The 15,973-nt window shown below is 35.4% G+C and overlaps 1 protein-coding gene across 3 annotated transcripts in view; it reads right to left on the reverse strand.

Moving 5' to 3' along the window:
* The window catches only part of TTBK2 (tau tubulin kinase 2), a 76,683-nt gene that overhangs the window by 6,738 nt on the left and 53,972 nt on the right, over positions 1-15,973 (reverse strand). For 2 of the 3 annotated variants that reach the window (XM_054275252.1, XM_054275253.1), the window contains exons 12-14: positions 15,737-15,948; positions 13,939-14,527; positions 8,563-8,811 (exon numbers count right to left, since the gene is read on the reverse strand). In XM_054275252.1, coding sequence (XP_054131227.1) covers positions 8,563-8,811; positions 13,939-14,527; positions 15,737-15,948 — 1,050 coding nt within the window. The remainder of the gene's footprint in view (positions 1-8,562; positions 8,812-13,938; positions 14,528-15,736; positions 15,949-15,973) is intronic. The other variant, XM_054275254.1, reaches the window with a different exon arrangement.

Genomic DNA, 15,973 nt, shown 5'->3' on the forward strand with positions numbered 1-15,973 from the left:
TAGAAGAGAAACCAAGTGGAGCGTTGCTAGCATTCTGCTATGTTATAATACAGATTTTACTTGATTTTGTTAAAGAAATTGTACACAGTGCTGAGCTTACTAGGCTTGTGCAAGAAGCCTAGTACATTGGTATTACTGGCAGTAGAAACCAAACAAAACAAAAAAATAATCACACAGAGACCTGCAGTAAGAGTCTATTTTTTGTTTCCTTTATAATTTGTTTTCATGTTTGGGCCAATACAGTCCTCCATGTTTGCTGAATTAAAATGGTACATTGAGCAAAAATCTGAGGTTACTTAGTTTGGGAAAAACAGTCCTACTCATCTCCTCTTACTCTTAGTCCAGGTTCTTTCATCTGAAAGAAACACTATTTCCCTTTTGAGTTAGTGAAATGTTTCTTAGTGCAAAAGACTTCTTCTGAGAGAATCCAAGACCATCAGTTCAGCTACAGAAAGAACAGAGGAAATAGAATTGTCTTTAAAGGCACCTTTCCATTATTAGATCATTTAGTGCCTTAATCTTGAGTATTAAAAACCAGTTTAGAGAGAACTCTGCACAGAAAAGCAAAAAGAAAAAACTGGAGGAGAAAAAAAAATAAAAACAAAAAGATCTATGAAACAGGGGAGCTGTCCCATAGGTTTTCATCCAGACATAGGAATTTGCCTGAAGACAACACTGCTCAAAGTAGCCTATATTGAAGGACTTGCTTTCATACAACAGAGGGACTTATTTTGGCCTGTCAGACAAAAATCACCAGCTTGCTTAAAAATTCTGATCTACAATCTGGGTAAAAGTGAGTTCAGGAAATTTTAATGCAATATTATCCTTGGAAGAGGAAGTTCAAATTTTGGAGAGCTCACTTGGGCATTTGATGTCCACTGAGCTCTGTCTTGTTTCAATAGTTTGTTTCAGTACCTTGTTCTCCAGGGCCGCAGATGCATCTCAAAAATAAGCATGCGTAAATATTTCCTTTTTCAAACTCTTCACTGGGTGAGCGAATCCAGTTGCCAATCCAAATAATTTAGGATTAAAACACCAGAATTATCTTCCACATATCTGAAGGATGACTTCCCTCAGAACAGAATGATCGGGGTGTCCTCTCAACTTACAGAGATGAGACAACCTTATGCATTTGCTTTCAGAAGGGTATTTATTTGATATATTTCTAGAAGAACTGCAACTGCATTTAAATCCTCCTTTGCAAAAATACATTTACATTAAAACTCTCTTTTCCTTGTGACACCTCTTTCATATGTCAATTCTTTGCTAGAAGAAAGCAGCTCTGATATGAAGGTAATTTACATTTTTCAATAGACTTCATATCCTTTGCCACATGTGGAGAGAGAATTTTCTAGTCTTTCCACCATATCTTGGCCATAGAGATTTAACCCTTACATTCAAGAAAGAGGAGATTAGGCTTGTTGAACCACCTACAATCAAATAGGCAGGAGCTATTTGTGAAAAAGAAACATTGAACAAATGGAGGAAAGAAAAGGATACTGGATGACTAAGTATCAATTAAAGATCTGATACTACTAAATAATTCAAACTTTCAGAAAAGGCTTTTGGAACACATATATCACTTTCTTGATTTTTATTCACTAACAAACAAAAATTTGTTTTCTCACATGGTCAATAAACTTCTTATTGGTCTTCTCAAAGTACAAGAACTAGATCCCTGTTGGACTTGACCCTTCACCTATGTGTTCAATAAATTTAAATGGGTAGTCATAAACCTCATATTTTTATTTTTTGTGCCGCTAAATACACTCTTATCCTATGAGATTTTTACGGTTAATTATGCCAATTATGTAAAACACTGAACCTGAGGAACAAAGATTACAATTAATCTAAGTGAAATATGGGGAATACAACTTAAAATCCTACCTTTCACCTCAACATGATAACTAGTTTATAACACTGATTTTGCAATTCCCACACTTCAACAGGAGTTATGTGACACAACAGATCACTAAAAATGGCTGAGACAATATATGGAACAATTAATTCAAGGTTCTCCTTTAACTCCAAAATATTCCAATTAAATTACTGCCACCATAGTCTTGAATCTTTTGGCCTTCCCTAAATAATTTCTTAATTCCTTTCTGTTTCCTCAAATTCACACTTGAACCAAGATGAGAAATTACCCTGCATTTCTTCAGGAAATTTTACCAGAGTGAGTGGCATGTCAAGAAGGAATAAGAACAAAACAACAACATAAACATCCTCTATGGCATCTGATAAACTTTCCTCCTTTTAAACCATTGACAGGCTGCAATAGTAAGCGATATGCTTGCATGAATGCCTCTGTGTACATATACAGCTAATTGTAGAGGAATGAAATACTGAGTTTAGCTCTGCAAAACTGCTAAATGAAAGACATAAAGGTGTGAATATGGATTATTTTATAATATCAGCAATAGCTTCTTCATTCCACTCATGATGTCTGATACTTCTGAATGTCAAGGGCTGTCAGGACTTTGGGCCTCTTAGAGACATGGTGTGTAGCTCTGTTTCCTGCTAAACCTTTCATCATTTGGAATTTTTCATATTAACACACCATCATCATTATATTACTGGACATTCTGAAGACACTTCACCTAATCAGTTTACTCTAGAGAACATCTTTGCTACCTTTGTAAACCGTGAAGCTTTTGTATCCAGGAGAATAAACCCCCCACATCTTTTCTCTTTTCCCTGCTTCTTTTTCACCTATGGTTAGCTCTACAGCCAGTAGGAACAAAACCAATATTAGTACAAGTCTGGAAGTGCAACTCTGATTTGCAAGACCAAAAATTCTCCCTAAATCTTTCCAGTTCACCAGCTTCCTCTTACTTCATGAGCTTTTCTTTACTTACATTACTTACTTTCTATTTCTTCACACAATATTATGCCTCTGCAAAGAAATTTGAACTGCAGATTGTATGAAAAAGCCAAAGTTATATAATGCACTGTCCTGTAATTTACTGCCAGTGCCATTCTCACACAAGTAAACCACTGCTACACCTCACATCTTGGGAGACAGCTCACAGCTACCTGTTCAGAACAGACCCACCTCCCAAAATCCTCCCTACCTACTACTGTCACTCCTACTGACTTTCTAGAATGTAGTCATTGTATCCCTTACATTCCATCCCAGATTACGCTCACAGCAGGGAAGTTAAAGATAATTATTTATATGTTTACTAAAGTATATTGGCTGCTTCTACAAATAGACTAATATGGGGATAAACAGGAGAAACATATGGCTCTAATTCAGTGTGTTATGGAACACTAGACTAAATTTTGATACTGAATCCTTATCAATAGTCCCGTATATATAGTACTGCAAGCATTGCAGGCATTTGTAGGAACTGCTGGGCCTCAGGACACCATCATTTTTTAGTAAAAACTCACATGTGGCAGGCCCTAATCCTAGACTAAAGAGAAGTGACATATTAAGAGGCACATGTTGCTTTAAGAGGCACATGTTGCTCTCCACAGCTCTTCAGATACATTATTTCTTCTATAATGTTAATTTTGGCATTGATTTACATGGAGGTTGTGAGAAATGGGAAGAGGATGGAATAAAATGCAGAGCTATAAATGGACAACTGTGTTTTCAAATTGTCTAATGTGATAGGTAGCTTTTGAGGATAAAGAACATAAAGATCTGTGTGAACAGTCTTTCTCTAAGGCTTATTAGCCATGGTTTAACTTTTGAATTCTTTTAAGAGCTTCACTTTTCGGTTATTCCTACACCACTTATCAGACAAAATTAGACTTTTTTTTTGTTGTTGTTCTAACATAAAGCTATATCCTATACAGGGCAAATACTGATTGCTCTAAAAATAGTAATTTGATTCCTTTTAGAGAATGACCGTGACTGTTAAAAAGTGACTAATTAATTTGGTAACATGACTAAAACAGGTACTCATTCAATTTGAAACTACTTCTATATATTGCATAAACCAATTGAAGAACATTCTTGAAATTTACTGCTGAAATGGAAAGCAGAAGCACTTACAGACTATTATTTCATAACACTCACATAATACTCCTGTGATACTGCTATTAAAATGATCAGTATTGTAGTATTTTTCTTGAGTTTCAAAGAAATTGTTCTTTTTAAAGAAAGCATTGATTTACCTCAATGCACAGTTCAGAGGTGTGAATTTTTTTCCCTGTAATTACAGTTGCACTAGAATCATATCGGATTTTAATAATAGAATACAATTATTTTAAGAAATAAATATATCTAAATTAAAGATTATCTTCTGAATGATACTGTAGACAGTATGTAGACCTATCTACAGGCACAATGTTAATTATATTAATTAGATCAATTATAACTTAATTACAGGAGAAACAATCATGAGTCATTATGTCCTGAACTGTAACCACCTATTTATTTCAAGATGATTATAAGTATGAAGTGTCATCATGGAAACAATTGTTGACCCCAGAGTTAATCAGCTCTCCATGGGAAATCCCACAGACCACTTAGCTTTCCTGAAACATCTTTACTTATTTTATGCAATTGAAATTATGATGTTAGAAAAATATAACAAATCACACATGTTTTGGATAGGATGGGTATTTTAAAAGAATAATTTAAAAAAAAAGACAACTTCAAGGACAGACAAGACTAACTGCAAGTTGTGATTACAAATTTTGGGAATCATAAAAGCATTGCTGATGCCAGAAACACAAACATGTTAAACAATTATAACTTTTTATATTTTTGGGTTTTTTTGACTCAATGTATGCAGATGCTATTACCACTGCTCAGTCCAGACTTTCATCACTTTTCTGCTGCTTCCAGTAGAGAAACCTGCAGAAGCAGAATGGCCAAAGTGGTTCTGTCACTACAAATGGAAATCTTCTCTACAGCAACACACTATTCAGGAAAAATTAAGTCATTCATGCTGACTGCTTGTCCTCAACTCTTAATTACTTAATTTACAATGTGGAAAGTTTCCATTGGAAGAATTTAACATGCTGTACTTTTAGTTCTTCTTTACACCAAAGGCAGATGAGAAAAAAGTATGCCTGAAGAATTTCCTTCAAACAAAAGACTGCTCCGAAAAGGCAGCATTTAGATTTCTATGCAACAACCAATTTCCTCTGACACTTGGATAAAAGTAAAAACTAAAAAATTTTTACTTGTTCTCATTAGAAAGAGTGTGTAGAAGAAAATTCTTCTAGAAACATCATAATCAATATAAAATCCAGGTGCTTAAAATAATGTGAGTAAGCCAGGGTAAAATTTTTTGAAAAATTAACACTTATTAACAATTACCCCATCATGAATGAGATGGTAAACATCTCCACATTTTCCCTACTTAACAAAATCAAATCTACTGTGTATCAAACAGTTCTCATAGCTACGAGCTGGACTAACTCCTTGCATTTCTACCTTGAATGAAACAGGGAAGAACCTAACTTAAACCTCATGCTGACTCCATATATTTTCCATCAGGATAGGTAACAAGAGGCATAACAATTCTGTAAAATCTGAAATTAGAACCTTTTTTCTACAGACAAACTTAACTTTTCAACTCAGATCAGTATATTATTTCTCTTCTTGGATATGAATATGAAAGTGATGGCTTGCATTTCCATAGCTTCTTGTGTGGGAATATTTCAGAGCATTTTGGAACTAATTATATAGTATATAATTAGAAAATATTTTTTTAAATGTTCCAGTAAGGTAGAAATTTGAGAATTTTAAGACAGAAAATATTTGTATAAGTGCCAACTAATTCTAATTGCTTAACCTGAGAGACACAGATTAGCCTTCCCTAACACAATGAATAGCCATAAAATAATAAGATTTAAACTAGCCTCCCTGCACATACCTGATTAAGCAGACTGAAAAAAGAAACATCTGAATGACAGACAAAACTGGAATCCACCTTTGTTAAGGGCTGTATCATATTACAAAGCAGCCAGTTTAGAAGTATTCTAGATTGCTGCCGTGGCTAAAAGAGGTGTTCACGATCTTATTGGAGAATTAGAGAAACCAGAGATAAAAATCTGCACTCACTGATTTTGATTGTTTCTTAAGACACAGCTGCACATTTAGCACTAAAACTACTTAAGCAGTATCTTCACACATAGCCCTGGCCAGTAGTTGCTGCACTCACATCACCTTTACGATTGACCTCACACAACACCCAATGCCGCTCTCTAAATAAGCAGACAACTCATCTGGTTGGAAAAGAAAGAAAGAAAAGTGTTAGGTTTCAAGAGGATTTGCTGTACAATTTGACCATGCTGTAGATGAGAAGGATACTAATAGCACTCCAGGCACACTTTTCAGGCCCAAGTACAAAGAATTCATCTGGTTTTTTTTGAGAGCTATAATGCTGTCACACTCTTTTCTTTATGCTGCAAGTTGAATAACTAAGGAGAGCTGAAGCAAAACACTCCAATTCTCTTTCATAATTTATGTATGGCAAGACAGGAGTCCTGTATTGAGTAAATATAGACCAACCTACATCTGCACTAGTGTGCAGAGAATATACAGAGATTTCATGACCTCCTCTATCTGATACCAAAGTACAGGAAGATAGGTTAGAGCTCCTGAACCCACATTCATCAAAAATCTGGAATGAAAGTCACTTTGCTTGATTTCAGAAACAAATGTATAATTTCTTATTTTTTAATACATGAAACTAAATTCAACAGTACAGACCCCTGACCTCTGCAATACATTAGTTATGAATGCTGAACAAAATTGCAGACAGCAGGAAAGACATGAAAATATATTCAGTACCAAATATTTGTACAGATTAGCATGAATGACATTAAAAATCTTTTAAATATTTAAAATATGTCAAAAAGAGAAGGACTTGCAAAAGTTTTTGAATTCTTCAGTGAGCCATAAAGTACATGAGGCTTTCATTGTTGGAATGAAGTAAACAATCACGTGCTTGTATTTTCCATGGAAAGTGAAAAACTAATCATTCTTAACACAGCTATGACTTTGAAATCACAGCTCAAAAAGCAACACAACAGTCAACCACTTACCAGGTAAAAGGAAAGAAGAAGCTTAATGTTCACTCCACTGAGCAGCAGCACCTGGCACGATGCCAGCTCTTCTTCACATGACAAAGTACATCACTTTGCAGCCCTTATTAATATTGCAGCTGTATTTATTTTTTGGGTACTAAGGAAGCCAGAGAAGATCCTCTGTGCCAGCTTGCTTTTTCTGAGCATTGTGGACATTTTACTAAGTTTGCTAATTACATCTGCAATAGATTCTGATTGAAAAATTTAAATCGTAGCTATAGGGACCAAAAACAAAACCAACCCAAAAAAACTCCAACGACCAGAAATTAAGGTCATCTTGCATCCTAGGATACAAACCAATGCCAAAAAGTACTGAAACTTAACTCCTAATGAGTTATTTTCTCCTAGATCCCTTTCCCTAATCAGTATGTCAGCCATCAAGATGTGGTATTTTGGTATCCCATCAAGTTCACAGTCACGAACATCGGGGAGCTACTGTTTGTTTTTATACATCAAACACAGATAATTTTTTTTTATATTCAGCTAAAAAACAGTCAGGGTTTTACCTTGTTATTACATACCAATGGTCCTACAAGATTTTGAAAGTAACTAAGCTTAATGAATTACTTTTAATATCAATACTCCTGTTCATTCTTCCTTGAGAAAAGAAAAACTGTAATATAGAACTTTTTATACTGAAAAATACATTGGAAATGAAAGGCAACACAAAGTATAATCCAAATGAAACATTAATGGTAAAATGATGATGATATGTTAGTCTTATGCATTAATGCTATGTCATACTGCTTTACCCAACAATGCAATCTCACACTACTTAGCAGATCTCAATATTTTTGTAATACAAAAATTACACTTAACTTCAATAATGACTGCAAGCCTTCATCTTTCATATTGAAATGAAACTGGAAATACAAAACTACAAAAAGTCCCCTTTCTTTAGTGGCATTTTAATTATCTGTGACCCCTGATAATTGCCATCTTTATTCTATATACTGTAAGCAGGGGAAAATTTCATTATTTGCTAATTTCCAAATAAATGTTCTGACTATTACTAGATCTCTTTTTGTCACATTAAAATCATTTAGGGTAGTCAAAATTTTAATGTGTTCCCAGTTTGAAATTCAGCTAGTATTGTGATTATAGGAATCCATTATTCTTAGCTTTAAATTAAGCAAAAAAAAAAAATTCTATATTTTATAATCCTATCTTTTTTCAAGAGAAAATCTCTGAGGAAGTGAATCTGTCTTTCAGAACATCCAAAGATGCTTTGTGCTCCAGATCTTAACCTGAATAACAGCTCCTTAAACATTCCCCTCTTCTAAGAGGGGCAGTATTATCTTCCTCACAGAGTATTCCCAACTCTATTCCTGGAAAAGATCCATTCTTACTCCCCAACTTGATTTTTCAAAACATTTTTAGGATGCTGTGTATAGCAGTATGACTAGCATATGCCTACCACCAGACTGTGCAGAGCAACTGAAAACGTGAAACATTACAGATGACTGCTACAACGCAGTCATTTCTATGAAGACAAGGCTTATTCACCTGCTCAGGTTGTGCTTTTGAGATGCGAATGACAGGGGGGAGCTTGCTGCCACTGGGAATGACAGGAAGCTGCCTACGGCCAGTTGAGCGGGAGGAAGAGGAGTGGCTCTCAGCTGACTGACTCCTGGGTAAAGCAGCCTCCCTCAGAGGGTCCGAGTGGATGGACAGATAGGCTATAGGGCTCATGGTGCGGAGGATGGGACTTGAAATTCTTGGAGTGGAGAAATGCAGCATATGACATGAGTTGAGCTGTGAGAACAACATGGCGGGGAAGAAAATAAGGTTGAATATATTTTAATAATTCTTGTTTATGTTTCGCCTGTATGCATTCCCTCAAAAACCATATTCACAACTCCCTAAGAGGCTGAAAGGTCATAATTTAAGAGGTGTCTTAAGTCTAATCTTCACATTTTCCATCATTTTCAAAAATCCAGTATCAAAATCAAGAGTAATTATAATTTCTCTAGCTGGACTCTTCATTCACTCAGTCTTAGAATCATAGAGTCATTTAGGTTGGAAAATAAAATCAGATTCTTTAAGTCCAACCTCTGCAACCATAATAACTGGTCAGTAACAATCTAGGGCTTGTAGGGCTTTAAATGTAATAAACTATCAGAGGCTGTTTCAAGGACATTGTGTACATCAGTTGATAACTGGCTCGTTGAACATTGACTGATCCTTTCAAACACTTGGCACATCCGCACAACATCGTATCTGTGTTTCTGAGATTACTACAGTGATAGCATATACACCCTTTGAAGGCTTTACTGCTGCGCCAACAGCAACATACATGAAGAACTGCCCCTGACAGGATTAATCAGTGAGGTTAATACTAAACAATTCTGATGAAATTTCCCAAATATGAGACCAAACTAGAAGGCTACACTGGCCTGGAGAATCAAGGAACAATTGCTTCATCTTGAACTACATTAATTAAAGCATTTAGATAAGAGGTAAGAAAAAAGAATAGGAACTGTAAACTCTTCCAAACTGCTAATTTTAGACAAAGTACATTTTAAAATTGCTTATTGATGATTCTAATAAACCTATAGCTTTGATATAAAAAGCTAAAATCCACTGGTTTTTTGCAAGACCTTTATCAGTACTGAATAAACATCTGATGGCGACACACTTAAATACCTGTAAATGAGATTGCTATACATAGTTTGCAATTCTTTTTTCCAATTACAGTTAGAGAAAACCATGAAGAGTAGAGATAAGGAAATTTTCTGCAAGCTTCATGCTTCATGAAGGTGACATTTTGTTTTATACCATTGCAATTCTAACCTATATCCTTTGGAAAGCAAGACCATGTAGCAAGCATTTCCATTTCTAAGGAAAAGATATCTTTTAATTGTGTCAATACTAAAGCTTCAGCTCCCACAATGCATCACTGACTTGCAACTGGAAAAAAAAAGTATTTCCAGTGCCTCATAAAAGCAGCAAATGAGAAGACAAGGTACATGAAAATTTAATTACTCAGAAATAAATAGATATTTAAGAGCAAGCTTTTGATAAACATAACCTTAACATACAAAATTTCCATTTCAGCAATATTTCTAAATAACAAAAATACATAGATTCACACAGTAGCCCCTCTTCTATAACACACACACATATACATCTACACAAATTTGTGTTGTCAGCCAAGTGAGATCAAAGCAAACTGTTGTTTAATTTAAACTGAAAATGAAGATGGAAAGAGCTGTTACATGCCTAATTACTTCAAATCCATTATTTTTTATTTACTGAAATATCTGCTTGATAAATATATGTTGCAAGGATTTGTGAAAGCACTGTATGGAGTTCTTTGCAATTCAATACAAACACAGAAAATTAATGAGGCTGTGGGTCCATAACACACAAAGTCCAGCTCTAGCCTGTTAGTACCATGTGTAGGAAAAGAAAACTAGAGCTGTATGATGCAAAGTGCTGCTCCAGTATAAATTCACTATTAGTGTAGATCAGCTCAAATTCTTTTGACAAATTACCTTCATACTAGTAGATATTACAGCAAATCCCACACTGTCTGTCCTGCAGCCAAAGCCAACATAAAGCTATTATTAAAGCATAAAATCAGCACATATACCCTTAGCATACTCTGAGTATTCAACATATATATGATCATGTGCCCACAACTAAGCCAGATTAAACTGGTCTTTGCTGGTAGCACACAGAATTTGTATTGCAACTGGAAAACCAAGACTGATAACATGAAAAATGCTTCTCTTACCTGCAGGCCTTTTTTTTCATAATAGACAGCATAATTTGATGTAATTTTGTATGCCTGAGACTTTCTCATCCCCAAGCCAATAACTAACACATTTTTCTCTCTTATTTTTCGAGTTCAAGTTTCCTTTCTTAACTGGTGCAACTCTACATTTTTAATAGAATGCTGATGCTGTGTATAACAGGTGAGAAGTGATATTATCAACAATTACAGGAAGTCCACATACACAAACAATTTCAAGAAGAATATTTATCTGCAAATGGAAAGACTGTAGACCAGAAATTTCTTTCCTTCAAAAGAAAATAAAATTATGGGTGAGTATATGAAATATTAGTTTCTCATACAGAAACATCCATGCTAGTAGTTAATAAAATAGTGAACAATAAAGCTCTGAAAGAGATGAAGAACAAAGAAGAATCACCAAAGCAAAAAGGAAATATTCAAAAAAATACTTGACTTATGATAGGAAAACTATTTTATGCATTCACCACTGAAGTAATAGCTTGCATATTTAACAAACCTATCAAAATAAGCCCAAAAAGCAAAACCATATTTTGTTCTAAGTCACAGTGAAGCAGGTCAGTAGAATATATATACCCATATGAGAGGTATATTCATAAGCATGATGATCACGAATGCTGGCATGTCCTAGAGTTTCAAGCTGTCTGAAATGAGTGAACTAGTTCAGTAATTCTAAGTTTCTAAATTACTACAATTTCAACATCTATTTTAGTAACAAAAATTTAATTTATAGTTCTAAAATTAACATTCTTGGATCCAAGCCTGGTCTTAGTAACCTGGCAGAATATAATTAAATCAGCAGAAAAGTAAAGTATCACCTTTGCCTATTATTTTTATTGCCAGGAAGGTGCTCCCTAGAAAAAATACTAAAGAACAAGAACATCTTGTGCACAATCAAGGATTACATTGAAAAAACAATGTGTAGTTTCAGGGCAAGTACTCGGAGGAAGAAAGAAAAGGACTCTACCAAACAGCTCTCAGAGGTCACCAGGACCTTTGAACAGAGAGAATGGCGGGAAGAGGCATACACACACACTTGCCCCCAGTGAAGTGACAAGAACACTCACCTATAAGAACTAGGTTCTAGTGCCCTTCATAGGGAATATTTAAGTATCCTTTATGAAGTGGAATGCATCAATGAAGGCCAAAAAGAAAAACTCACCCTGAAATAGCCTCTTAGGCTTTGTGTGGCTTTCAAGGGCTAATGAGGTAGATGGAAGACTACCCCAAATTGCCATCACAGTTGGAGGAGACACATTGTATAGGCACACTCTGTTCCCAGCTACTAAACTGGCTAAGTAATTTCCATTTTCTTATTCTCAGGTCAATTTATATTTTCTATTGTACATCATTCACCTTTGAAACACCAAATTCCTTCCTGCCATTCATCTTGCACTCACAACACTACTTGATCTTCCAGCATAACATAAATTATATTAATTTTCCCCTTTTTTGAGGTAATGACAAATGCTACTTATCTCCCTGCAAAGCGAGAGTAAAATATAATTTCACTCGAGTTTCTACTTCAACCAGTATTTCTTCCAATGCATTTTATAGTAATTAACTTTGTTTGCAACCATTTCTGCTCCCATGTTCTGAAGCTTCTTTCTTCACAGACAAAGATATTGTCCATTTTTTGCACTGTAGTACGTAATATTTGTACCACCTCTACTTTTAGTTTAAAGTAAAACAGCTATTTCCCCCAAAAGAGCCACATTTGCATAAAGTGTACAATTGTATAGTACATTTTATTAGAAAATTACAAGCTGTTTTTAAGGGCTCTTGAAATAAAGACACTTGATAATTAGTATTTTTTACAGGACCAAGTGCCGCTTTTTCTTGTTTGTTTTACTAAAACTGACCTTAAAATACAAAAACCAAACAACTTAAAAATTTAAAATAATTTTTCACCTTTAAAGGTTTCTAACCATCAAAATTTCTTTCATGCATCTAATATTTCAAACTAAATCTCAAAAATCTGTTGTTTAACACAGTTCTATATTTTCTATTATACAAAACAAATCTTCTATAAATGACATAATTTAAAGTATGCTGTCCATACATCTTGCCTTTTCCATGAGAATCTAGGCACAGTTGAAATTTTACTGTGCTGCTATAGTTAATTACATTGGGTAGCTCATTTTCACTATAAAGGATATTCCACACCTGATAATAAATGACTAGTCGGTGACAAATTTTTCTAATGAGCTGGCAGTAACTTTCACAAAAAGTGGTGATACAAGAAGAAAAATATAGCCAGGTTTCTTGGCTCAAGGGAACTTCATAGAACTGACGTTTAGATCATAGATGCCACAGTATCTTCTTTAAAAAGGGGAGAAATAAAACCATGAGGTGATTTCCAATCACTTAACCATTAACCTCACTTACTCCTTAAGTAAAGGCAAAGAAGTCTCTGTTTAGAAACAGTGACAGGAGAAAAAAATAAATGTTCAAAAACTGTGCAACAGAGAATTCTTCAGAAAAGATGGAAAAAGAAAAACAAGGATATGCAATGAAAGCAAAGCAATCTGTTTTGGCAAAAAGTATAAGAGTAAAGTAGGATTTGCAAAAGTATTTAAGAAGTGAAAAGCAGCAACACTTTATAAAAGGCAACAAGTTGTTTGTATAGGGACCATTAGAAATTTCTGAAGTAACCGGAAGAAACAAAGTGAATTCCAGAAGCAAACACTGCAGGAATAATAGCAAGACATGAGAGCAAGTAACTGTTTCTTTAATTTCAGCCACTTAGATTTTTCCTGGAGCGCATGAAACATGGTAGCACAGTATTTTACATATTCAATTGCAATTTTATGTTTATGTACTGCAAACATAATAAATATGTGTTTGCATGTGTGTCCCTCACTGATTAGGAATCACTGCACAAGGAGCTTCTTTAGACAGACAGATATATAGATAGATAACTCTTTGTAAAATGTGGCCAGTTTTGTGGATCACGCCTGCAGAACAATTAGCACTTCCATGGGTGACTGTAAACAGCTGTGTAACAGAATATGGAAGATCAGTCTTCAAGAATCAAGTCCCATACCTGCTGAAACTAGAAATTTCTGCTACACCACCTTTACCATTTCCCCTTACAATTCTGAATGAAGAAGAGGTTTTCTTACCGGAGTGAGTGCTCCTTCTGCTTGAGCTTCCATAGGACTTGTAGGGGTGGCTGCAAGAAGCTGTCCTGCAGCTCCAGACAGAAGTTCCAATTTATCTGTAAGCTGTTCAGATGCAGCAGGGTGACATTCCACGTCGAGAACAAACTCCACACCTGAAGTTTGGTTCTTGGCATGGACATTGTTTCCTGCCAAACCACCTGCTTTGGACTGCTCTTCTGGAAGGGACTCCTCTAGAACTTGTAGTACCTCTGGCTCTTCATCTGAGGGACTTCCAGTCATTTTGTGCCCTAAAGCCTCATTTGTCCTGAAGTCCTGCAAGTCCCGTTCCTTATCTATTATCACCCATTCCTTAGAATCAACCTCCTGCCTGCAGGAGCTTAGGTTAACAGCTACAAATCCATTGCTCATAACACCATCAGCATGGTCAGGAGAATTAGCTGACACAGGCTTTGAAGCATCTGGAAGATACTCTTCATCATAGTGCCAAACATGGTCCGTGCGGGCAGGAAGAGATGTTTTCTGAGAAAGAGGAGGAACAGCAGCAACAGCAGTCTCTGCCACTTTCAAGTCTTTCTGCTTCTTCTCCAAACTTAGAGAAAAAAAGTTAATATGTGAATTAGTTAAGAATTAATGAAATCATTTATATTACATTTCAGTGTTTTCAGAAGAAGAAAATTAGATTTATATAAAAATTTGTTGTCATATTCTAGAACAGCCTACAATGGTTCAAAGATTCCCAATATGAGACAAATAAGTATGATGTCAAGTAAATATGGATGGTCTTAGAAATGTACACATTTTTAATTTTAGTTGTAATGCATGACATTGTATTGTAAATATAATTACCAGAAAGGAAAATTGTGAGAGAAAAAAACTCAGACATGAGGTAACCACAAATGTCCAGTGTACTTAATTTGTTACAAAGCAGAGACTCAAAGAGGAAGAGAAGAAATGGATGTCTCCTGCAGAAGTTGTTATATGCTTTCAAGAAGAAAGTTATTTATTGCTTTGATTGATTCCTTACTTATTGCTTTGATTGATTCCTTACTTATGCTTTGCATAATTCGTTTCATCAAACAAATTCAAATTCCTAGCTCCCCTATGAAGCATTCAGAAAGATTTTGCCACTGTCATCGCCCCAGCTCTCTTCTACTGTCCCCACTCAGCCTCTGCCTTTCAGTCAGATTTCACTGTGTCCCTCTCCCCTTATTCTTTCTAGACACAGGCAAACTGAATGCATTTTCATACATCTGTCTCTTCTCTACCTTCAAATTATATTTTAAGTTATCTGTCTTCCACCAAGATAATTTTATGTTGGTGTAAAACATTTGGACATAACTAAGCCTGCTGCATGCAGGTAGATTTCTAACTTCTTCACTCTACTTCCTGTAAACTTCCCTTCTCATATCATATAGCCTAATTTCATGCTACCTCTATTGGGCACCTCATATCAACTTTCTTATTCAGAATGACTTGTACTGATTGTCAAGAGTATGCCATCGAAGAAAAACTTAATAAATACTAGGGTTACAACCACTAAGTCTTGAAATAAAAAATTCCCAGGTGAGGGAGTCCAACTTCAACTGTATTCAAGCACTAAGAATTTTCTAAAGCAGTTAACAAGTAGTGGAATCCATTAATTGAGCAATATTATGAAAAATATTTTGCAGTAACTTGCATAAGCATACTCAACAGGTCCATTGCTGTTCTTCACACAGCATAGATAACCTAACCACATAGATATCCTAACCACATATCCTTAAAAGATCCTAGCAAAATGATACCATAATTTCTTTACCAGGTCTCAAGAAACTTATCAGTGTCGGGCTTAGACTCCAAGGTCATACGCTTCTCCAGTTCAAAGCTGTGAATGGAGCGCAACTTTCGCACCAGTGGAACATCTCTGTCTAACTGGGTGGTCTCTGAGCGAACTCGAATTGGAGAACCAAGACTTGGGGCATTTAGCATTCCATTCCCTGGTCCATGGCTGTTTTCTTCCTCTGTGGCAGCCTGTGCAAAATGGAAAGTAAAAATG

The sequence above is a fragment of the Melozone crissalis genome, unplaced genomic scaffold (assembly GCF_028551555.1).
Source record: "Melozone crissalis strain CALT ecotype California unplaced genomic scaffold, PUWL_Pcris_2 ptg000018l_1, whole genome shotgun sequence".
NCBI classification, from domain to species: Eukaryota; Metazoa; Chordata; class Aves; order Passeriformes; family Passerellidae; genus Melozone; species Melozone crissalis.